This window comes from Neopelma chrysocephalum, unplaced genomic scaffold, assembly GCF_003984885.1.
Source record: "Neopelma chrysocephalum unplaced genomic scaffold, ASM398488v2 Primary Assembly neopelma1_24, whole genome shotgun sequence".
In the NCBI taxonomy this organism is placed as follows: Eukaryota; Metazoa; Chordata; class Aves; order Passeriformes; family Pipridae; genus Neopelma; species Neopelma chrysocephalum.
The window spans coordinates 36,585,768-36,612,620 of NW_020897693.1; the positions used below are offsets into that span (position 1 = coordinate 36,585,768).

Below are 26,853 nucleotides of genomic sequence, written 5' to 3' on the forward strand. Positions count from 1 at the left end.
AGACGAAGATTTTATATTCCATCATAACATTCAGATAAGTGAGGAAAAAAGGTTATGCAGTTATTCAGACAGACTTTTTTCCACACACGCATACTGCAGTTGTAATTTTTACTGCTGGTGAAAAGTATCAAAAAATAGATTTAGGAGCAGATATTTGTTGATTGGAATGAATAAAATACAATAGTAGTATCTTATTTATTTTAGTTGATCCATTAATGTGCCAATGACTAACTAGAATGGTTAAACTCCTTCATGAACTGGAACGTTCGACTTCTTTACCTCTGTGCTGGGTGTAACAAGAGTGGGAAACAGGACATGGGCTTTAATCTACCTGGAGCAGCAACTTCTTGATTTCATACACTGCATGACCTCCCATTTTAAGCAACTGAAGATAATGATAGACAACATTCTGCTTCACATTCTCAGAGAACACTGATGTGACAGAGAAAAGTCTACAAATTGGATCAATACCACGTTTTTATATTCACATTGTTCTTGCAAAGGGGAATGCACAAATACAGAAATGTACACAGAATCAGTTCTTATAGTCACAAATATCTACTCATATAGTGAAAAATGCTACAACATGATTCAGAGTATTCTGAAGTTGACATTCGCACTTCAATTCAGTTTTGCTTACATAGATAAATTGCCGTAAACTACCCCGATATCTGCAGGCTGCATGTAGATCTGATTCAAGACTCTCACCTCCTGAAGCAGTTGCAGATCATGCAGGAAAATATAAAACAATTCCTATACCACAGAAAATACTGCTACTATGTGGCATTAAAGCAAGAAATCCAGGTTATTATCAGGAAAAAAATGGTAGTTTGCAGAAAATTGTCAACACACTTTTTGCATAATCAAGCTAAGAACAGCTCTTCTCCAAAACACAAGTCAGGGCTTTCAGTTATACATTAAAACTATTTTGGATTTCCAAAACTTTGTAACCCTAGATATTGAGGTTTTAAGTTATATAAGTGTATAGCAAATCCCTGAGAAATAATTTTGTTAGACACTCTGATCATATTATCTTTAAATTTGCTTTGATTCAAAATCATAATTTTTTTTATTTCAAGTATTTCCTATCAATATCACTTCCAATACACATCCCATGGGTTTCAGTCATCATTTGGATGTTTCCCACAAAGCTACTGAACAGATATTGCAGCATTCCTGGAGATGCACAAGGCAGCCAGGCAGTTTCTCTCAGCTAGAAATTACTTATCTTGCACACATGTACACAGCCAAGTTTAATCACATATTATACCACTTACAAGTTTGTCCCTTCACACAATGAATCTCACATGAAGGCCCTGTTTTGGGGGGTGAATCAAGATGTTTCTAACTCAACCAGTTTAAACAAAGTGTTTCAGAATGGATATATTCATGGCTAGTAGAGGCAGAACAACTGCAATTTTGCCCAGTACCTGTGTTAGGTTGTGATGAATGGGAACTGTCACAGTTCAAAAACATTCAATACTAAAAGATGTTTCATTGCGGCTGGACCCTCATACTGTCAGGCCAGACACCAGAAATCACCCTGGGACTAAAATAACGGAGATGTAAAACAGTCCTGGCACATGCTTCAAACTATTTTAATTGAAACAGTACTTGCCATGCAGGCAAACCATTAAGGGAATTTCTACATAACCATATTATTATTTTAAAGAGCTCTAGAGAAATAGGTATTTCTTGGAACCTTAATTCTTGTTAGTGTAAAACAAGGTCAATAAATTATGAGCATTTCAGAATGCATTTATGTAATCCCAAGCAAGATTTAAAAAAAAGAACCCAAACCTATACGTCTCAAGGGATTTTAATACTGATTAGAGCTTTCTAGTCCATTAGCAAATTATTACATTTATATTCACATTGAGCATATTCCACTGTCTTTAAAGATTTTAATTCAGTTTCCATCACTGCAGTCAATGCAGTACTCATGACCACCAAGATGAAACAGCTGCTTATATGTATCTAAATTAATAGTTTTCTCTTCCACGTGTACAAAAAAAAAAAAAAAAAACAACAAAAAAGAGCTCCAAACTCAAAAGAATACCATTTTTAAATGGTCTTGGGAATCTGAAGAGGTCCCAGTTGAGTGAAAGCTGGCTAACATTGTCCCAGATTTCAAGAAGGGCAAGGATGACCATGGCACAATGGAAAGGGACATGGGGGTCCTTGTCTATGGCAAGTTGAATATGAGTCAGCAGTGCCCTGGCAGCCAGGAGGGCCAACCGTGTCCTGGGGGGCATCAGGCAAAGCATCACCAGCTGGGTGAGGGAGGGGATTGTCCTTGCTCTGTACTAGTGCAGCCTCACCTTGAATATTGAGTGCAGCTTTGGCCACCACAATATAAAAAAGATATAAAGCTATTAGAGAGTGTCTGAAGGAGGGCTACAAAGGTGGTGAAGGGCCTTGAGGGGAAGCCATACAAGGAGCAGCTAAGATCACTTCATCTGTTTAGACTGAGGGGAGACCTCATTGCACTCTACAACTTCCTCACAAAGGGAAGTGGAGGGGCAGGCACTGATTTCTTCTCTGTGGTGACCAGTGACAGAACACAAGGGAATGGCCTGAAGCTGTGTCAGGGAAGGTTTAGGTTGGATGTTAGGAAAAGGTTCTTCCCCCAGAGGGTGGTTGGGCATTGGAACAGGCTCCCCAGGGAAGTGGTCACAGCACCAAGCCTGACAGAGTTCAAGAAAGATTTGGAGAATACTCTCAGGTACATGGTGCGATTCTCAGGGCTGTCCTGCACATGACAAGGACTTTGATGATCCTTGTGGGTCCCTTACAACTCAGGATATTCTACAATTCATTTAACCTCTTTGTTGTTTTGGATGCTAGAAATTTTGGGACAATGTGGGAAAAAAAAAGTTTCCTTTTGTTTCTGACATGATGTCTGGACTGTCAAAAACTTCTTTACACGTATAAATCTTGCTTCTAATTTACTTTCTTTGATAATTCTTCATTATGTTTCATCCTGCTATTTCTCTTTATTATTTTCTTTTCACTTTGATTTGTATTTGATATAAATATTGATAAGTGAGCTATCTCTGACACTTCATTTAGAAAATGACTCCCAACATTTCTCTTGTCCCAAGAAACTGTCCTAAATTCTCCTCATCAGTTCTATAACCCAGTTCTATAACTCTCTATCAGTTCTATGTCCTAAATTCTCCTCATCGGTTCTATATAAATATCAGTGTCTGCCTTATAGTGAATTCAAAAGTTCAAGCATTGATATATTCACATATGCAGTTTAAGTACACAAGATACTAGGCTGAGTTGTTGTAACCTCTTCTACAGTCCAAATATGACTGCACTGGAACAGTTTGTCTGAATATGAGATTAAATTTATTAAAAAACTATACTACAACGTTACCAAACAAAAAATTATAGGTTCTAATGTGCTGCTTATATATTTTTAAGAGGCCTTTGTCAAAAGAATGAGCATTTTTTTTCTCCTGATTCTTACATGAAACTTTTGAGTTCTATTTCTAGCTCCCCACTCTTCCTGGGGAATTTTCTGTGCTTCATTTAAACATGGCTTAAGAAAATATTTCCCTATCTTCACAGAGCTGACGTCAAGCTTAAGTGAAGTGCACTGAAATCCATGCAAAATATTCCTATTAACATTCTTATGAATACAAAAGGTAATGACAGCACAAAATTTCATTATGTCCTAGCAACCGCCTAACTTATTACCTGGGAGAGAGACACTAAACTATGTCTACCGTATCTATTTTGGACCATATTGATTCTCAATTGAAAGCTACTGTAGGAGGAGTAAGAGGGAGGGTTGTGAATATATACGTATTTAACATATCTTGAAGAACATCTATAAGCATTCTGTTGTTTTCCTTTGAATGACTTTTACATACCAGCAGACATGCTGTAGAGGATTCCAAAAACTCCTGAGGGACTTTAAGGTGTCTAGTAAAAAAAAAAAAATCACCGAAGAACAGCTTCCCAAGCAAGCATCACTTCCTAGATGCTTTAGTACGTTTCATCAAGAAACAGTTAGTGACATGGACAAATCAGAAGACTAACCTTGAAGTGATAAAACAAAAACACCTCATTCTGAATCAAAGACGGTTCCACTATGAAAACGTGATCAAGGCACAGAATAATGGTTTTCTAGCTCAGTAGGTTGCACTTACAAAGGTGGGTATATTTATGTATTATGTATTTTATATTTGTGTGTATATATTTTCAATAACTAAATATACATATATTAAGGAGGTGTGCTCAAAAATTTTTTACTGATGGGGCATGCAATCAATAAAGTCTGTAGACTAGTGCTCAATATTTAGAGCCTTGAAACAATCTCACTTCTAACATTCTTTGTGTTCCGTGTAAAGTTGTATCAACAATCATCACAGCCATCTTAATAAAGACGCCAGTGGTCAAACAAACTAGAAGGTTCAAGTGTCAATATCACTTTTTTTTTTTTTTCATTTAACATGCTCAAGTTAGGGATAAAAACCCTGATAGAATATAGCAGGAAAATCCACCATTTTTACTGTCTATGCCCTCCTCTTACATGAGTTAGGGAACAATGCCCTGTAAATAAACGTTAACATGTTCAACACAAAATCCAAACCTCAAACAATCAAAACAGTGAAATCCTTCCAGTCATTGTAGCTTCTGGGTTATGCCTTCTACTTGCAGGTAAAAAAACAGAAATTTTTTAAAGTGCAATACGAACTTTCCTCATTTTTAGTACCACTAAATGTAGCAATAAAATATTATTTTAATTTCAGTACCAGGGAAAGCAGTTTCAAAGTTCATCTTGCTTATTATCAAAGATACATATGGCAAAGAGAATTCATTAACATACATACACATGGTATTTGAACAGAAACACTTGATTTGGAGTACGCTGTAATGCTTTTCTTTTGGCTCCTATTTACTGAAATATCTATAAAAAGACTCCAACTCTTCTTTCAGACTATCATGAGCCTGGCACGACTTGACTACAATCACAGAAGTCTCTTTTCAGTTATAACTATGCAGTTTCTTACAAGGAAAAAAATAGGATTTAAAACCCTAAAAATAAAGATAATTGAGGAAATAATTGAGATTTACTGAATTTAGAAACTATTTTGATACTCTAGAAACTCAAACAAAACACAAGTCACAGTGACATGCTGAATTTCTGTCACTAAGCATTCTGTGATGATTATTAATGCTTAGAAGGCCTTAAATGACAATGTTTCAAAAATTACTTGATTCTACTTCAAGATGAAACAGTAATCCAATGTATAGGTGTTGATTACTCATGCAGCAGTAACATTACCAATCAGTGCTGGAAAGGAGGCAAAAATGTTTCTATTAGGAATAAATCTTGAGAACAGACTTTTTTTAGAAAATCTAACGAATGACGCTAGTGAATAAACACTTCAAATTTTACTTTACAAATTTGCTGAGGAGCCAGCAAACTTTAAGCCTAACAGTCTAAAAGTTCTTTACTTAAAGGAGATAGCTTCAAATAAGCTAATTTGGGTACTAATGACTACGTAACTACTCCTACTTCATGTCCCACAGAAGCCAGTGCAACCCCAACTGACATGGTGCCAGCACTATATGTTCCAGTTCCTCTAGATGTGGTCAGATCACATCAGAGATGGCATTTGCAGATTGCATTTTCCAAAAAGCACAGAGGTCTCTTTGCTCCCTGACTCTAGTTGTGCATTGCTCTTGCTTACTCTGTCCTGGTTTGACAAAATGGACAAACGTGGACCACCACGAGGGTCTTAGTTCATTACAACAAGATCAGAGCATAATGGCAGAAACCAGACAGTCTTATGTGGCTAATATTGAGTCAAATATGATTATAAAGGGGTCCAAAGAGGGGGAGACATGGAACAAGGGAAGGAGAAAGTACAACAGAAGGTAGTGAGAGAAACAGAAGTATGAAATCAGCCTTTTGTCTGCAGTGATATTTAATGCCTCTGTGAATGGGAAACTGCAATTTGACCCACTAACTCACGATTATTTTGGATTTGTATGTGTGAGCTCTCATCACACCTCTGTCTGTAGCAGACCTATGCAAGATAACTGAACAATGGTTTTTTTGTCCCACAGTTTTGATTAGAAACCCTACTGAATAACCTGGAAAGATAAACAACAAAAACAAATCATCACTATATAAAGGAAAATATAGTGAGAAATGTTCTCAAAGTGAGGCCTTAAAATAGTTGACATTTTAAAGAGAAAATACAGTTGAACATTCTGTTTTGTCACTGCATATAATACATAATTGTTACAATTCTCTCCCGAATGGAGAAACATTTCCTTTCTGATAATGAATAAAATTTTCCAGGAGTACACAGAAAGAAATTGAAACTTAATTTGTTTTCATTTACCAAGTGCAAGCTTGAAAAGATAATTTGTCATTTCTTGTTTTAGAAAATTATGTCGATACGTTTATGGGCATAGCAGCTACATAAAAATTATGTTATGGTATTTATAAATGACAAAACAGGAAATTGAATGCCACTTTCTTCAGCAAGTTCTCTCTCTTAATATCCTAGGCTTTTCTTTTTTTGATGTTTATCATCCCAACCATATTTATGCATAGCAGCAAATTTCCTTTTGGCTACATCTGAAAGGCAGCTGCATATCTTAATGGAAATATACAGAGAACTGATCTTGGACCTATTAGCTAAGGAACAGTCTAAGGGTATCAAGGTTTTTGCAGCAGCTAGTACAACTCATTTGAATTGAAGTAACTGGGCAAACCGAAGGAGGCAAAACAGAAAGCTTTTCTAGCCAAGGTCACTTGTTACTTGAGATGAGTAATTCTTTGGAACCTATAAGTGCATTTCTTAATTGGGCTGTTTGAAGATCAGAGCTAAACAATCCATTTTCAATGTTTGCAGAATAGGAGAGCAGATAACATAGGAAGCTGAAAGATACTGGTCTTGAAATTAAGTTTCCCTTCCAATCTCAGGAAAAAAGGGGATCTTTTAGCAGCTTGGACATTTTAATAAATCAGAGGAGTAAAGCACACAAAAGAGTTATAGCTCCACAGATTCTCTCCTTGATAAATGCTGTAAGAAAGCTTAATTCTACTACATGGCCCTATGTATCACTAAGACCCAAACAGCTTCTAAGAAAACATTTACTTCAACAAAGTACATACACACACAGGTCAGTATGGTTCATTGAAATCAAACATAATGCAACTAGCAGTTACAAAACACCCCATCTACCACATCTGTTTTAGAGGAAGATGTAAGAAACTAAGCTGGCAATTATGAAGAAAGTTATAATAGCAATGCTTATTTCTAATTTTCTCAGCTGTAGTTAGGTTTTGAGTTATTCCTTGGTGGGACAATCTTGTTGTTGTACTTGCAAGAAATGGTGTCCTGTCTGGTCATTTGACTTTGTAAATGGAAGCATTTTTCCATACAGATAACATTCAAACATTCTTTGCAGAAAATGCTGCTCCTAGAGCTTCAAACTAATCAAGAAAGTAATGTTTTATGGTCAAGTCATCAACTGTAATTAAAATCAGGAAGACAAAATGTCTGTCCTGACAGTTGAAGTATGTACAACATTTATTGATGTAGTATGTACATATGCATGAAGTACATACATATTTCAATGAATGTTTTCTTGGTTTTGCAATTTGTTTCTTTCTCTAGTGGTAGGTATCTCAATTTACCAGATATACTAAAACAAACAAAAAATCCACAACAAAATCTTACTTAAAATGTTGGAATTTTGAAACAAGAATTAAGGTGACAAATTTTACATTTAAATATTTTCGATTGAACAGAGATTTACATACTGGCAGTATATAATGTTGCACAAAGGTGCTGATCAAATACTGGAAAATAAATACTGCAATATGAACATTTGTATTTTTAAAAATAATTTTCAGAGTAGAAAGGTGGTGTAGAATTAAGAAATTAGACTGAAGAATAGGGGACCAAGCTTCATTCTTAGTTCTTTTTATATTTTTTTACATAACCAGGAGCTAGCATGTTATCTCTATGACTCAGATACTGTATCTGTTTCAGCAAGAAAATGATTCTTTACAGCAACAGTGTTTAGTTACAGTGCTTAATAATCTGAAAACCCGCAACTGGAGTCCTTCAAAGTAGGCAGAAGAATGCAAATCTTGCATGACCTTATCCTAAAGACATAATAGAGGCAAACAAGAAAAATTACTCTCTCTGACCACAATAAAGAAGATTCAAATATGTGCCCATTATTACAAGTGGATTTTTAATAAATTACAGAGAAGAATTTGTTAATTCATAAAAACACTTTGTAGCTTATTGCTCTAATCACTGGTACTGTATGAACTATACAGTTAATTTGATTCTCTTGTGTGACTTTAAAACATTTTTAGGGATTTTGCCTTTTAATTACAAAATACATAAAGCATTTGAAAGTACCAATCACAGTTCCCATTTTGTTAAACCAAAACCAAGAAGGAAACAAAAGATAATTTCAGTTACAGACAGTTGGTACCTTGAACATGCTGATCAGAGTAAATATTCAACCTAAAAATTTGTCATATTTAAACCACTAGAAGGAAAAATATGCTAGGAGATTAAATATCACTTATTTAACTTAATCTTTATATAGTAAAACCAAAACCAGCCAGTTTTCATTTTTTCAAGGATTCACTTATAAAGTATATTCTGTAATTAAAATTATTTTCTTGTGTACAGCCAACATTAAGAATTGGTATTAGTGAGCACTGAAGCTCTTCTTAAAATGAGAATTTTTTTAGTAGTGATATAGGACTTAAACTTCTATTCTCCAAATGGGCAATATCATTAGCACTCACTTTAGGAAAAAAAGGGTTTTAAACAGCATGTCAGCTAAATATAAAGGATATTAAAACTGTTAACACAGCAATAAACTACACTGAAAAACATATTCTAATAGAGCCTGACAAAACCATTACACAAACTCTAATTTTGAAAGATATTGAATCTATAATATAGCAATATATAAGATTTCAAATACTTTTTTAATTTCAAGAGCTTTAGTACATTAAAATCTTGGGCAGCAATTTTTTTTTTATTTCTGTTCAAATTTCCAACTTGATTCATCTGTATTTTTTACTAAAATGACTTTGACTATGGCAGTAGATGAGAGGACCACAGAGCCCTTGGTTCAGAATCATTTAATATAAAACATCAACTTATTTAATTAAACAGGCATCTTATCAGATACTAAAGAGTTCCTTGGGGATGTTATTTCTACCTAAAGAAGACTGAGTGACAAAGAGTATGTTTCTGTTATATACTTCTCAGGAAAGTATTAAATTCAAGACAAGTGAAGGTACCTGTGCTAGGATGGTTTTTTTTTGGTTGGGTTTTTTTCTTTAGTACCTGTAAATCAGTGATATCAATTTGGTATAGAAACACTACATAACCTGAAATTATGACAACACTTTTCATACTAATTTCAAGCAGTCCTGATAAAGTTTTACAGTTGATTACAAGATTCTCTTTATTATGTAGTGTTAAACCATGGTTAAGTTATAACTGTGATTATAAACAGTCCTATGCCATCATTTCAACACCTGTAAAAAAACCAAAACCCCAGTAGTTCATAGAACACCAGCTCTTTTAGCTTGGTTTAAAGAAGAAAGTCATTAATTCACAAAAGGAAGAAAAGATTAAATAATAAATTCTAACTATTTAATATACACTAAATCCCCATCTCCCAGGTTACTTTTGTTACTATTGATTTAGTTTCCAGTATGTACAGGTAAACCAAGAGGTGAAACTAATAAACTTAGTCTCTTACTGCTAGTGAGCACCACAAAACTCAGCAACTTAATGTTTAAAGGACACATCATGCTTTCCAAACTATAAATCATACATAAGTTTCAGATAAACACCTAGAGCATGTGATTCAGAAAGAAAAAAGAAACCAAAGGAAGTCTTAAAAACATCTTAGCTACAGTTTGATCCCATCTCTTACCTTCTCTTTTTCACAATGGCAGCCATATTTTTATGAGTGTATAAAAAGATAATGGCAAAAGAAAACAGTTGCAGAAAAATACTAGATAATTACAGCAATCCATGTCCAGACTGATCTTTCCAGTTTTCCAGTACAAAAAAAACCCCTACAGGGCAAGATTTCCAAATTATTTGGGCTTATTTCCATTCTTCTAAGACTCTGAACGCAGGTTCATTTTGGCAAAGTTTAAAATAACTTAGAAGTCCTCCCTCCTCCTTCCCCCATCACATTAAAAAAACCAAACATTACTTAAAGGGCAAGAGCACTATTAAGAAGAAATCAATTATTTTAATAGTAATAATATTTCAACTTTATGCATTTTGAAGTTCACCATGAAAACCAAGTATTATGGAGAGTTTCTCTGAAATCCTTCAGATTCCTTCCTGTATGTATGCATGCTTAAAAATTTTCTCTACTTGATGTTCCCATTCACTGTTCAATAAGAGATCACCTGAAAATATCTTGTGATGTTTCTTGTTGCCACAGAAAGGACTGTGTTGTCATACAGGGGCAAAATGATGCAATATACGGGAAAAAGAAAACGAATGGGAAAGAAACAAACAAAGCTGAAAGGGCAGAAGCAGTCTTAAAGGTATCTTTAGAACAGCATATGTACTTTACTACTAAATTAAACATAATATGTCATAATAGAAAGATTTTATAATGTTTTGATTGTCACTGGTTTCCAATTTCATACTTTGCCTCAGTGTAAGCAACAGAAACTGCTCATTGTCAGTGTATTTGCACTTAATATACTACACTGTTTCTGTATTTTAAATTTTTACACTTTCTGCTTTAGTGTTCCTGGCTCAAACAAAAACTGGATTTACTGACTATAAAATAGAAAAAAAGGAATATAATTTGATAGATTAGGTTTTGTCAAAGTAATGTTTTACCTACATTTTGAATCAACTTTAATATAACAGGTTCTTTAGAGTCTACATTTTCCACAGCAGTTATATAACAAATAATCCTTATGGAGCCTAGCAGAAAAAGAAAATTAAAATAAATTGATGTCTTGCTTCAGAGATCCCTTATCAAAACCTTTGTACTTATTTTCATCAAAAGTGATGAAAATAGCAGGTATCTGTATGATTCACAGAGATGACACCATCAGTAAAACCAGTTAAAATGTAAGTCTTCCAATATTTGATTTTTATATCCTCAAATCTAAGACAATACACAATGATAAATGCATGAATGATAAACTTAACGCATAAACAAAACACAACTGACTTGCCCTGTATAGATTTGCGCTTGTAACAAAACCATCTAACATTAGTCTGTCATACCCCAGGACTAGTATTGTTACCTTCTTAAGCCTTACTTAGCAGTATAATCCACATCAGAGAAATTCTAAATATGTAACAATTTGTGTGATTATAGAGTATTACCTCAGTAGACACTGAGAATTGGTACAGAATATGTCTTGCATCACCTGGGACTTTATGTAAAACAGTATTTGCAGAATATTATATCTTCAAATTACATTAAATCAGTGTAATGTCTGCATACGAGAGAAATGCACCTGCTCTTCTTACATCACTACAGCCTTACTAACATTGCTTTATAAAAAAAAAGAACAGATACGGCCTTGCCAAATACATCAGGTCTTATTTTGCAAAACATTTCTTTGTTGACTATCCATGATAGTACTGCTATTCTGAAGTAGCAGTATATTATCCTGAAACAAAACAACTGTGCAGACTCCATGTCTCACCACTATATACCACATTCTGTCTACCTTCTATATATGTCAATATATAACAAGAAGATTTCCTTGGAAAGGCAACTAAAGTAAATCTAAATCTCTAAGACCAATGGGTGCTCCTAGGATCAAATACAGACTTTCACTGATTTGAATGATAAGCTTTTCAGACTACCCAGAGTGGCTAGACCATATAAAAGGCAATAAATGAAAGAAATTTGGGCCAGGTCTTGGGTGCAATTTGTGAGTATGGTATTAAAAAGATAAGAAAAATAAAATCCTTGTTACCTAAATTAATTTTTATACAGATCTGTAAGAACACTGGCATGCTCAATGATCCCAGAATGCAAATGAAACTTAGTTAAAAACTGGAATTTATACTTTTTATTTCAGACTTCTGTTCATTTTGTTAAAATATTGAATATCTAATGCAATGAATGCTATTGAAATAAATTTGATTGTAAGAACAAAATCACTTTAGAAGGAAAAATATAATAAATTTTTATTTTTATCCAAGTTGTTACTTAATGAAGTATACCATTGTGTAGCATGCTAGACAAGTACCTTATTAAATAGTGAACTGTATCCAAAGTAAAAATCTGCAAACCAGAAATCAGAACTCACATCCTCTTCAGTTCTTCTCAATTTATAAATATTGCTAGACTTCTGAATTTCTATACTCTCCAGCATGGTACACTTACCAAGAAGGGAAGAAAACTGTAGCTGACCTTGTAGCATCACCAGATAACTACGAAACTTCTGCTACTCTGTAAACAATCCTGAAATTCTATGCTACAGGACTTTATTTTTCTTCATTCTCTATTCCCTCACTCATGAATCTTTATTCTATCTTACTTGTATTTGTCAGGATTATACCACATGGACAGCCAGTTTATACCATCATAGGTAGGACTGTGATAATGTTAACACTTCTACAGAAACTCATAAGGAGGATGCAAAAGCCTACAGTATCCTAGATGTTTACAAACGCTTTGGTGAAGGGGAAAGACAAAAACCTACATAGTTAAAAGTTTTAGTAGATCTATTTGAGCTTATAAAAATTCCTTAAATGTATTCATCAATAAAGCAATTTAAATATTCATCCTACTTACTTTGGGTATGTCCACCAAAAATCTCTATTTTTATTCTTTCTCCCTAAAAAGCATGAATAAACTATAATATCAGAACTCTAATTGAAAGGAAATTAACAAATTAATTTCTTAAGAATACAATTTCTCTGTCTCATTTTCATAAGTTTTGATTTATGTAAACTTTAATTAATTGAGTATTTTCAGACTATTTTCCTATAAAAGAGTAAATTGCATTACCATTATTTAAATTAGAAATAAAATTCAAAACAAAAATTAATCTTTTATGAATATTTTTAAGTGAAGACAGTAAGGAGGATATTTTGGGAAAATCCACCAGCAGCAGTCAAAGTTACCTATCTTCTTCCTCTGTTGCTATCTTCGTACCCATGTGGCTCTGGATCCTTAGCATGTGCGTGTACCCTCACCCTAGGCTTTAAACCTAACACTGGCCTGTATTGTTGGCAACCTGTCCTCCTTTTTAAAGTCCTATTTCTCATCCTGTATTGGGTTGAATTTTAAAGAATGTTTACTGGTTTCGGTTACATAGAAAACTTTACCAACTATGTAACTTATTTCCTTTTTATTATCTACTTTTAACCAGCATCCACCTCTAGAAGTAGACAGAGCAGAACTTAAAATTGCAAAAGTTGTAGTATGTGAAGTAAGAAATGGAACTGAGCATACTTGTAGGGGAAAAAGGCATGGCCCTTATAAATAGAAGGTATGAGACTACATACTATTTATTGTGCTCAGTGAATAGTATTATTTCTTACCACTCTTTTCAGTTTAATAATTTCCCATGATAATTTCACCTATAGGTTGAAATTTAAATGCAGGCTGTGAATTGTTCCACAAAGCCTAAACCAAATAAGGTTCAATAGAATTGAGAACTAAATAACGTTTGCTTTATTTATTAAAAAAGGCAAATAAGGCCTCAGGGATATCATCTTAGCAGATAATTATTCCAATATAAGAACACTAAAGCACTATTACTGTCATATAAGGGTTTGGGTGTCATCTTTTTAAACAAATGAAGGATAATAATAGAAACATTCAAACTTGAAAGATCAAAACGTTCTCTTTCTAACTTTTTTGTAATTGGAGGAAGAAAATCTTGACAGAATTTTCTTATTCTTTTAAAACAAATAACCTGCATTGTTCTATAAAATATTTACAAGAATGTTTTTATTTGTTACTACTGTTGTAGTGGTGGTTTAACCCCAGATGGCAACTAAGTACCATGCAGCCAACTGCTCACACACATATACACTTGGTGGGATAGGGAAGAGGATAAGAAAGAAGCTAAAACCCCCGGGATGAGATAAGAACAGTTTAAGAATTGAAATAAAATAAATAATAAATAAAACCCTAATAAAAATAAAATAATAAAACAAAATAAAATAAAAATAATACAATTGTAATGAAAAGGGAGACAACAAAAAAGCTAGAAATAAAAACAGAAACACCCCAAGTGATGCACTATACCACTGCTCACCGCTGAGTGATGCTCAGCCCATTCGTCAGTAGTGATTGGCTCCTCCTGGACAACTCTCCTGAGTTTATATACTGGGAATGATGTTCTGTGGTATGGAATATCCCTTTGGCCAGTTTGGGTCAGCTGTCCTGGCCATGCTCCCTCCCAGGTGCTTGTGAACCTGCTCACTGGCAGAGCTTGGGAAACTGAAAAGTCCTTGACTTAGGGTGCAACAACTAAACCATCAGTGTGCTAACAACATTATTCTAAATCCAAAACACTGCATGTTCCAGTTACTAGGAAGAGAATCAACTCTGTTCCAGTCCAAACCAGGTAGCTGTTTTATTTTCGTTACATTTCATAAAACATTTTGAATAATAAGTCAGCTACTAGAAGCTGTAACTACCCTTACTAAAAGTTTACTCTCATCTGAGAGTCAACATAAAATGGCAACTACCAAAATTATTAAAGAGAGTACTTATTCTGTCCCATCATATCAGTATGGAGCCCTGAATAAAGGCCAGAACAAGCCTTTTAAAGAAAACACAAGAAGAAAACCTGAGAGGTAACACCTTCCTTTGGAAACTGAGGTAATAGAATACAATCAAAGATTGTACCATGACACAGGGAGCTATGTAAACAGCAGTCTAATTCACACTGCCTCAGACTCTTGTGTAATTCCTCTTTGCCCAGGTCATGGAATGTCTCAGATGGTACCGTTGAAAAATAATTTTTATATCCACTGCGCATGATGCGAACTCTTGTGTTATTCAGCCATTGTACTGGTTTGCATTTTTTTGTCAGCAAGGGAAAACAAAAACCCCTCACTTTTTTCTTGGTTACCACTAGCAGATTATAAAATTACAGTTTGCAATAACTAATTGATTAAATATATCTGAATGTCCCATAGGAATTACAATTTTTAAATTCTTTCTCCCTTTTTTTAACAAAAATGAAAAATGGAACTAGCAACATACCTCTTTTTTCTCTGTGAACTTCTTCCAAAAGTTTTTCTTGGTTTTTTATCTGCTTAAAGAGAGACTGATGTTCAGTCTCCTTCATCTGTGTAAAGTGCTGGAGCTGTTCCCGGCTTTGCAGTAAGTAGCATCGCAGCTTTTTTTCCTTACTTTCTCTCTCCTTTGCCTCCTCACACAGCCATTGAAGCTTAGTCTACATTAAAAAAGAGACAATAAAAAGTAAAGAATTCTAATGAAAATAAGAGGACACAACTGTTCACTGATCAAATTATCTTTGGAGTCAAAGATTAGTAATTTGTACCTATTACTGAATAATAATAACAATAGAAGGGGACATTCAGAGATATTAAGAGAACATATGTTGACCTTCAATAGTCTCAAATGACATATTTTGGTTGATAATTGTATATGAAAAAACCAATACACTGATTTTCTTTTATATGATTTTATTTCTTTTTAAATCAGAAGCATGAATTTCCTAGTGTAGGTATGGAAATTCCAGTTGAACTAGTGCACACACAGACACCAAGAGATACTGCTTCCTTTCAGAATACCTTTCTCTCTCCATTTCATGTTGGCAGAATTTAAAGCATTTATCCATTCTAAAAAAGTGACATCAATCCTTTCTGGTCAGCAGAAGTTAATATTTAAGGTTCACACAGAGGAGAAAAATAAGAGCTCATCGATAAAGTCATGATCAATATAGTAAATCTAGAAGTGATCAAATGGAATACTTTTACACTGCCTATTTAAAACCAAAAGAAAATAAAAGTGGAATTTTAAGTAGTCATTCATTCTAGACTTCCCTCTGGCAGCTAAAGGAACTTAGGTGAGAAACATACGCAAATGATTCTAGGTGCTCTTTGAAAGTTCTTTTTAATAATATGTCTGTCACTTTTTCAAATGAAGAAAATACTTCTTGCATAACCTTTCACCTTCAAATCTAATTTTATCTATTCTATCTAGTGGTAGTCTTCCTTGGTCTACAAGTCTGACACAATAACCTTAAATTCTCTTACATGCAAACATTTACAATTTTTTTTCCTTAGGTCAATTCTCCTGTGGCTTTGACCTTTTCATATGAAGGAAAAAAAAAAGTTGAAGCTGTCTTCCACAGTTTCTTGTGATCTCCCTTGATCATGAGAAACTTATTTCTTTTAAAAGATATTGGATAAGAAATGTGTTTATATGTGTGAGTTGGGGGAGCTAAAGGAAAGCTGCAAACTGAAAGGCAAGATTTATGAGTTACCAGTCATCACCTTGAAGATGTTTTCAAGCATGTTTGCACAGACATTATAGGATTCAAAAGATTCAAACAAAGAGGAAAGGAAAATAGTTCATTTCCCAAGAATCCAATCTAATATCTTTTAGATTTAATTAATAACAGCCTTATTTTAAATAATTTCTCGCCTTGTGATAATGTTGCAAGAGAAACTTAACCTGACAACTACATTCTCATGTTTTCATTGTCTGAAAATAATTGAAACAGATCTAAAGGCTATCACTGCAGCTACTTCAATGCATTTTTTTCTGAAAACAACATTGTTATTTATTTTGCTATAGAGACAGCTATTTCTTGTTGATAGAAAAATTTGGAAAATTATTCCATCAGTTGAAATAACAGTCTGGGAATATCAGAATTATTGCCAAAAGAATGTTTTTGTATTTTTCCTTTTACCCTTTAAGTGCCTTTTCAAACACACTTTCAACTGATTCAGACCCATCCATTCACAGACTCATCCACTCACTCAATTGTTAGGGTTGAAAAGAACCTTAACGATCATCTAGTTCAAACTCCTTGACATGTGCAGGGATGCCTCCCACTACTTCAGGCTGCACAACTGTTGGATATTAGCTTATTCAGTAAAATTTCAGGAGGTTTGACTATTACCTTTGTTTCTGCTAACCAGCGATGAGGATCATTCAGAACTGTTGGTGTAAGTGATATTGCCTATGGAAAAGAATGAGAGAAAGAAATAGTCATAAAAGTGGGAATGAGACACAGAAAGGAGAAAGTGTTTTCTGCTTACTGGATATTAATCAAACAAATCATTTTTTGTCAGGGAAGATTAAGCCTAGTATTTAACTTCTCTTAATACAAGTATTTATCCATCAAATTCCTCATTGCTCACCTCAGTTGCAGTGGCAACTTCTTGAAGCAAAGAACTTGTATGAAACCTTTTAGAAACCTTGCCAATATCTAAAGTATTGGGCAGAGGAAAATACAGTAAAGGAAGCTTCTTACCTTCTTTAAAAAAAAAAAATCATACCAGGCACCACAAAACTGTTTAACATTTGTTTTCACATTAGCTGTCTAGTCAAAAATTCAGATTCAAAACCGGTTTAAGTTTGCCAGTGGTCAAAACTTAAAGGGGATAAATAAGAAGAATTGTATCAACAGAGATCTGCAAAACTTTATCCAGAAGCCAAAGACTCAGCAGGAGGTGGGAAGCAAGTCCAAAAAGGCATGGTTCAATGATCAAGCATCTGGCAACTACAGCAGATAACAAAGATTTAATTAAAAAAAAAAAACTTTTATGTAAGGATACAGAGCAGAAAGCTTGTTTATCAAATACATTTTCTTAGAATTCTCATCTGTTTTTGTGGTGCAACATCCCAGCTCCATAGGTAAGTGGAGAAATGGTGTCAATGGTGAAAAATTCCTATTTGAAAAGCAGCCCAGCCCAGTCAAGTGACCAGCAACTACAAAGTATCCTCTGTTTAAACAGCAAAATAGAAAAAGATGTAATCTGAGTGTACTCTGGAAAAAGCCACCAGGTCAAGCATTTGTGAATGTCCAAAATGCTACTTAGTATGGCAACAAGCTGAGTCAGACTCTGCTTTCTTTATTCTCAGCAATGTACACTGTTGATTTAAGAGGATTAGTCTTGTAGAATTATGTGCAGGGAGGAAGAGTGGTTTCTGTACCTGGGGAGCAAACCAGAATGGTCAGGAGAAAAGTTAGAGGAAGACAGGGGTTGCAGAAGAAGTAATAAAATAGTGAAGAAAAAATTACAGCAAGCTACCAGTTTCCTGAAAATTTGAGTCAGAGTTTTCTGGATCCAAGGACCTGCTCCCCAGAAGAGGAGATTATAAATTCTTTTCATTTCCAGCATTTACTTCTCTACTTAAAAAACAAAGCATCTAAATGAATTTTAACAACACTTTTCTTTCATTTTCCCCCAACTTTAAATGCATTTTAGGTCTTCCTTGGGGACTTCCCAACTCTAGGAACATGGCCTAGGAAAACCTGCCTCAAAACTCTGTCTGATGTAAGGTCCTTTCACAAAAGCAAAAGCAGAACTATTAAAAAAGAAATTGCAAAAGAAAGCAGTACTGGTAATATATGAACAGATCTTCCTAGAATCCCATTCTAATACCTAGCAATGTCACTCCAAACCACCTAAATATCTGTAATTCCATTGTCCATAATTATCTATACAGTTAAATGACAGGTGACAACAATGAATACAAGTTCTACTACAAATTTCATTAAGAAAATAACAAAGCCTGCAGCCTACTTAAAACTTAGAATTACTTTGAATTTTTCCACAGAGTCCCGAGAAAAAATTTCACAAGCAGAATCAATTTCACTTCCTATCATGGAGAGAATGGATTGCTGTTCCATTTCTAAGTGACGCAGCTGATCCTTAAACTGCAGTCTGGCCTCACTCATCTTTCTCAAATGATCTTCCTCATTGCTGATCTGTTTTTCCTGGAGTGAAAGAGGAAAAACAAAACAAAGAGAAATTACTGCATTAGTAATATAACATACATCATTAGCAATATATCTTTCAATCTTATAATCACAATATACTCATTCATGCAAAATTCAATTCCTTGCCACAGAAAAACAATACCTTCTAGTAGCACTCATAAGTTCTTCTCTTGATTCTCCCTATTCTCTTGTAAATCAGTTATGAAGAAACTGCTACCAAATCCAAACTCAACAATCAAAAAACTTATTTTCAAAGTCAAAAATAGACATTCTATTACAAATCTCCTTCTCACAGTAGAAAGAGAGCCCATAACAAATACTTATTATCTTTTGCCATGAACCAGTTACAAGCATCTAATCTCTATCATCAGAAAAAAGATCCCTAAAGGTAAATTTTATTGCCAGTCAGTGTGCTCTCAAAGGAAAACTACTCAAAGAATATCTTATAGGACAGTGAGTAGCACTAAGGAAAGCATTTTAAGTTATCTAATGTCAGAACGTTCATTAAATATGTTACATATGTTTCTAAAATTCAGATTCACTTCTTTTATATCTGTGATAGAGCCACCATGTAAAACTGAACAAAGCTTCTGCCAGATTATACAAAACATTGAATAATGCATTGTAATTAATATTAAAAAAACCCTCATCTTGGGAGAAAAAGTGATATTGAAACACACCTGTCTGCTGCAGAGATCAGGAGGATGCAGTGAAGGGCAAACACTTTAACAGGAATATTTTAGTGTATGCAAGTGCACTGAGAATGGTGAGAAGAGCAAGAATAATAATTATGAAACTTTATTAATTGTGGACCTTCACAATGACAAGGTACAACTGTTTAAAGTGTATTTGTTGGAAATCTTCACACACTGCTCTTAGGAGACACCAACATGGAGCTAGGTATGTCTAACATACAGGTTCTGTGAATGGGATACATATGGGATCATGGAATCATTTAGGTTGGAAAAGAACTCTAAGATCATTAGATTCACTGCAAATCCTGCACTGCCAAGTCAACCACATCTGAGTACCACATCTACATCTTTTGAATACCTCCGGGGATGGTGACTCAACCACTTCCCTGGGAATCCTCTTCCAATGTGTGAATAAATTTTTCCTAATATCCAATCTAAACTTCCCCTGGCACATCTTGAGGCTATTTCCTCTTGTCCTATCACTTGCTGCTAGGGAGAAGAGATCAACACCTTCCTTGCTACCTCCTTTCATGAGGTTGTATACATATTTATGCATAGGTGTTACTTCTACTAGGAAAATAGGTGTTTTTAATACAGGTGACCTACAAATGTGAAAACACATACCTGATAAACAGTCTGATTTTTTCATTTAATTAACACAAAAATACTTGAATTAGTAGTTTTTTCAAACTGAAGATTTTTAAGATGCACAGATTTCAGTATTTCTGTACTATGAAAATGACAGCTGAAATAGCAGTTCTGACCTACATCAGTACTCTGAAAGTTAGAGGATCATATTATATATGTTTCCAGTGTCAGTATTCTATGTTATCTCATTATTCACTGAACAGAGTCCATCACATGTCAATGCCACTATGCTAGTTTGAGATTTCTCAAGAGGTGATATTATTTACCCCATCCTAACACTCCTTCTGACAATCCACAACAAAACCACAACAGTAAATATTTTCTTAAGTTAACCAATTAATGTAATCAAGTAGAACTCTCCTTTTGCGTTTACCTTCAAAGGTTGAGATAAGAGGATTGTGTTCTCAAAAGCTTCTCCATTCTTTTTCAGTTCAGAGATAAAAACTTGGTCTACAAACTGTATCTTCCCAACATTAGGTAAGGTTGGAGCTAGTTCACAACCGACTAAAGAAGCCTATGCACACTTCTACAAACATATTTCCTGAATAATAGATATTCTAGCACTAAAATGCCAACCTAGAAAATACATATTTTGAATTTTCATTTGAGGTACCTTTTCTTAGTCTGACAAGTTGAGCTTTTAAACCACTTCCTATTAGTTTAACAAGCTAAAGAAATGCCAGGTTTAAGATTTTTCTATCTCCATACTTCAAAAAACAAAAATCCTCCACCCCAACATTAGTTAGAATTTCTTTTACTGCACTTACATTGCTTACCTACTTCAAATTAGCTCTAAATTATTCATAAGTGCACTGCATCTTTAAGAAAAATGTGAAGAAAACAAGAAGTGGTTGGTTAAACAGTTGTTAGTAACCTATATTAGATATCAGGCAGGAACAGGATTTATATTTTAAGTACTAAATAACATTAGTGAATCTTTCGAGGATACAGCTCATAACTCAGCCATAGCAGTTTTGTCTTCTTTCACTTATACTGAAATTGTGTACTACAGTATGATTGGGTATATTCTTTAATACATACATGTATTTTTTTAAATTTAAATTTACCATCTATTTATATAATCCATCACTTATTTTAGGTATTTATTAGCAGAGAGACCAAAGGTTAAAACCAGTTAACTTTACCTTTTTCTCCAGTTCTTGTTTTACAAACTCACATTTCCGTTTTAGTTTTATATTTTCTTCTTCATTTTGGGTTAATTCTTCTGTCAATTTATCACACTCAACTTTAATCTTCTCCAGTTGTCGACACTGAGTCTTAACTATGTTTTTCTCTTCTAAAAGTTCCATCTGATAGTAAAGGGAAAACAGATTACAAAGTCACTCTATGGGTTATTTTAAAACATACCCAGACTCTAAAGTTTTAAATCAGTGGAAGACGATTACTGAATGATAACTCAATTTAATTTTTTACATTTAAGTTATATTAAGTGCAATCACTTATCTGAACATGGAAAATATGTATCATAGAGTTGTAGAACCATATAGTGTCTTAAAAGCAGTAAACAGAAGTCTCAGATTCTGCATTTCAACTCTGCTACACTCATCAGCTTACATCACTTTGAGAAGCCTAGTATTTATGCAACTTTTCCATTACTGAAGTAATTTGGAATCAGAAAGTCTAAAACTATCATTTTATTTCAGGAACTAATATTGAATTTGTATCTGCAAGAAAACAACTGCAAAGATTTAGTATTTTTAATTTCTAAAATTGTGTCAGTTTAATGCTATTATTGTGCAGGTTTAATGACGTTCATGAAAACACTGCAGAGAAAAATGAAGAAAACATTTAAGGGCCTTGAAAGCCCTAAGGGTGAGTGAATAAAGTATATTTGTTTCTAGTGCAAAAGATAACTGACTGAAAATTACAGGCTTGAAAAATTCTCTAGAATATCTAGAAAATAAATTAAAAAAAAAAAAAAAACACCAAACAAACAAAAAACCCCAACCACAAAACAAAGAAGCAAATTAACATACATATTACTCAAAACCAGTTTCATATTAGATAAGTTGTGGGATGCAGTTACACACAAATAAACCTGCGAAGTAAATTCCCTTCTGAGGAAAAACAAAAATTCTATTTCCCAATTACACTATAAATATAACTCCTCTGAGGAAGAAGGGTAAGGAGAGAGGTTTTATGAGTTAATTTAGATGCTGAAGCTAACAGAGTACAAAAACTGTTTCGAAGGAAAATTCGAGAAAGAACTTTGGCATCCAAGGTCTACAAAGACTTATGACCACAAAGACAAGCCTGCAGTGCCCAAAACATTTTCTGTGAATATGCTTACAAAATCAACTTTTCAATTCCTACCAAAGGTAATTGCATTATAATGTCTATGCAGACGGAGACAATCCAAGAACAAAATTCCTCACTTGTATTACCTTTGAGACACAATGGACAAAGTTAAATTTTATTAATTTTCAGCATGGACAAGGCAGATGTGACATAATTTAATTAATCTTTATTGAATCCAACTTCCACATCTGACAATCTTCAGGAAAATAAGAACTAGACACTTAGAAAATGTATAGAAAACAATTGAAAAAGAAATATATGTACAGAATTTTATGTGTATAGATACACATCTCTATATAACCTTAAAGATTAATACTTCAGATACTTCAACACTGTCAGGCATAAGGACATTTTGCATGTCATCATTCTAAGAAAACAAGGGTATTTTTAAAGCATATGTTGTAAAATTAGGGGATAGATTCAGAGCTTCTGAGCACATAGCCAAATGGGGATCACTAAGCAAACAACTTTCCTATGCCTAGTGTACCTATCATTTTAAATAATAAATAAGACATCACAGGGGTATTGGTTGAGAATCATTTGGGATGTTCTAACAGAAGCTGAATTAAAAGCTAAAGTCCCAGAACCTCAGTAATGAAACACTAAGATCCTTCTTAACACTGACATCTCATACAAAATTTTATTTTCTTCTCCAGTTCTATTGCATCATATATTATTCTTATGGTACCTTCCCTACTACCCCAAAAATACTTAACTACGTAATATTTTTTCAATCCAGTGCAGCACTACAGAGAACCAAGTAAAAGGAGGCAGAAACTACCATACAGAGGAGGCAAGAACTGCAAGGATCAAAAGTCACCTCTTTTTACAACCTATGCAGCAGTTAGTCCTCTAAACACAGGGCTCTATACTTTGATTTCCTGAAGGTAATTCATAAATGCATCTTTTTTTAAGTTTAAGGCTTTGGGTCCTACAAATATTTTCAATTTCCATTTATTCCTCAAGTGTCTCCCAAATGACCTTTTTTTTTAAAGCTATAACTATCTTTGGATAGGATAATGTATGTTCCTTTCCAAAAACAGTAACAAAGGTTGCGTGAGGCTGAGGCATAAGGGCAAGATTATTACTGTAAAACACAATTGGTTGCTGGGTAAAAAAATTTACACCAGCCCCAAAAAAACCCCAGGATAATAGGTTAAAAAAAATCCAACCTTTTCTGCTGGATTTCCCTAAATTCTACCCTAACCACACAATATTTAAATACGAAGAAAAAAAGAGATAAAATGCATTTAAGTTTACCTTAATTTGGAAGAAAAGTATGTCCATAAAATTGGAATCCAATTGCCATGTAATGATGAGTTCAGACAAAAAGTAACAAAATCACCTGCAGGATGATATGTTCTCATCAGATCATATCATCAGATCTTCCTACAGATGGATATAATGTTCTTTTTTGTTTTACTTACAATCTTGATTCTCTCAATCAAGAGAATCTTGTGCATTATCATTTTGTATACTTCAAAAAAAGTTGCCTACTCTAATATCTTAGAAAATTCATCTCCCTCAAACCCTCTGCTCTTAAAAAAATGTATGTAGATTTAGGATTCTGGGAAAGTCATGGCACTGTAAATGAAATAAGGAAGTTAATTTTTTTCATATTCTGTTTAGGTTCGACAATCAGTAAAATATCAAGGTCCTTACTGTAAGACTTGCCATTTCATAAAAGAATACAGTCACAATCAACCAATTTTTTTTCTACCACCCAAAATACACTTTCCTTCTCTCCCCTGTCAAATGTACGCTCTTAATTTCAGAGTCATTGTCAAAGACAAAACACATATTTCGACAGACCATTTAAATAACGCTATACACATGAAAAATTAAGTTCCTCTGTGTTAAACACTGTTGTCAAAATATTTGGTTTTAATGACCCTTCCACTAACAATCATCTAGTTTTCTTTTTATTGCTATCTTCATTAAATGGTTTCTGTGTTACCAGCTGCTTAAGAATTACTGTCAATTCTTACATCCATATACAGTATATTATATCTTATATCTTTAATGGTATATTAAATAACTAAATATCCTAAGTTATGTTAATTCATAGCTGCAAAATATGTAGGAAAGATGCATTTTTAACAAGTATATTTGTGGGAATATAAAGGAAAAATATGCTTGCACTACTTATGATGAAGTAGATCATGAATTACTTAAGCTTTGATTAAGGATTTTATAGCTTTTTTATGATTAAATTGATAGAATTTTGACATGAGCAAATTTGTAATTTAATGGGACTAAGGTGAAAACTATATATATATACAGTGCTTCAGAAGTGCACTCATAACATGTTGGTAATTTACAATTTATGTGGAAAACTAACACCTCCATTAAAATAACTATAAAATTTAATATTATTATTATAAACATCTACATATATATTTAACCATGTAATCAAAATTGCTTCAATAGAAGTGCAATGTAAACTTACACAGCTGTTGACAGTTAACTGTGCAGTTTAGATCACTTCAACTTAACTTTTCAATTTTATTCAGAGCACTTAAAGCCACTAAAATGCTTGTTTTCTTTCCAAAGCAATAGCTTTATATCAGAAGTAAATGATACAAACTAAAGACATTAATTTGCTTTCTCATTAATAAAATGCTATATTTCATCATTTACTATATAAACACTTCTCTGAGAAATTGTACAGATATGGGTAATTCTAAAACTTTTTGAAATAAAAACAACTCTCAAAATTAAACTTAACCAGAGTTACACATCATTTCTATTCACATTCTGAAAGTATTTCCAGATACAATGACAGTACTTCTGCATTATGCAATTTAAACATCACAGACTCATAGAATGGTTTGGGTTGGAAGGGACATTAACAATCATTTCCTTCCAACTCCCCTGCCATGGGCAGGGACATTTTCCACCAGACCATGTTGCTCAGAGCCCCATCAAACCTGGACTTGAACAATTCCAGAGATAGGGCATCCACAACTTCTCTGGGCTACCTGTTCCAATGCCTCACCACACTCACAGTAAAGCATTTTTTCCTAATATCTAATCTAAACCTACTCTCTTTCAGTTTGAAGCCATTTCCCCTTGTCCTTTTACTACATGCCCTTGTAAAAAGTCTCTCTCCATCTTTCTTGTAGGCTCCTTTCAGATACCGGAAGGAGGGCACCCCAAAGCCTTCTCTTTCCTAGGCCCAATTCTCTGAGCCTTCATTACAAGAGAGGTGTTCCATCCCTCTAATCTACTTGGTGACCCTCCTCTGGACTTGTGCCAACAGGTCCTTGTCCTTCCTGTGCTGGGGACCCACAGCTGTATGCAGCACTCCAAGGTGGGTCTCATAAGATCAGAGTAGAGGGGCAGAATCACTTTCCTCGACCTGCTGGCCACATTTCTTTTGATGCAGCACAGGATACAATCGGCTTTCTGGGCTGCAAGTGCATATTGCTGGGTCATGTCCAGCTTCTCATCCACCAGCACCCCCAAGTCCTTCTCACCAGGGCCACTCTCGATCTGTTCCTCCCCCAGCCTGCATTGATACCAGGGGCTGCCCTGACCCAGGTGCAGCACCTTGCACTTGGTCTAGTTAAACCTCATGAGGTTCCCATGGGCCCACATCTTGAGCTTGTCCCTAGGTCCCTCTAGATGGCATCCCATCCTTCAGGTGTGTCAACTGCACCACTCAGCTTGGTGACATCCGCAAATTTGTTGAGGATCCATTTGGTCCCTTCGCGTATGTCATTAACGAAGATATTTAACAGCACTGGTCCAAATACAGAAAAGACACCACTTGTCACTGATGTCCATTGGGACTCTGAGCCTGCTCTGAGCTGCTCTCTGGACTCAACCAATTCCTTACCCACCTAACAGTCCACCCACCAAATCCATCTCTCCCCAATTTAAAGAGAAGGATGTGGCTATAGGAGCAGAAGACCTTCGGGAGAAATATCAAGGAGGGAGAGCTTAGCACCCATTCAAGGAAATCTTTGCTCCCAGGGAAAAGCTTTTACGTGGGAAGAAATTAATTCTCATGCAGGGTGCTATGATGTTCTCATTATCTGTCTGCTGAGAGGTAACTCCCTTGCTACAAGTGATAAAATTCTCACAGACATGCCTGGAGGCCCCTGCAGGGTTGCCAGGCAGGCCATAAAGCCCAGGGGAAGAATTCAGCCTGGGCTTTTATTGCGCATGCAAAAGGTGTTGTTATAAAAGCACCGAAATGGGTTTCCACCTTTGCCTTCT

At 34.5% G+C, this 26,853-nt stretch overlaps 1 protein-coding gene across 2 annotated transcripts in view; it reads right to left on the reverse strand.

Moving 5' to 3' along the window:
• The window catches only part of CEP128 (centrosomal protein 128), a 110,756-nt gene that overhangs the window by 39,407 nt on the left and 44,496 nt on the right, over positions 1-26,853 (reverse strand). The window contains exons 17-21 of one of the 2 annotated variants that reach the window (XM_027672935.1): positions 21,456-21,620; positions 18,788-18,964; positions 17,141-17,200; positions 15,250-15,442; positions 11,130-11,169 (exon numbers count right to left, since the gene is read on the reverse strand). In XM_027672935.1, the coding sequence (XP_027528736.1) occupies positions 11,156-11,169; positions 15,250-15,442; positions 17,141-17,200; positions 18,788-18,964; positions 21,456-21,620 (609 nt within the window). In that variant the 3' untranslated portion in view covers positions 11,130-11,155. Of the gene's footprint in view, positions 1-11,129; positions 11,170-15,249; positions 15,443-17,140; positions 17,201-18,787; positions 18,965-21,455; positions 21,621-26,853 lie in introns of those variants that run through there. The other variant, XM_027672930.1, reaches the window with a different exon arrangement.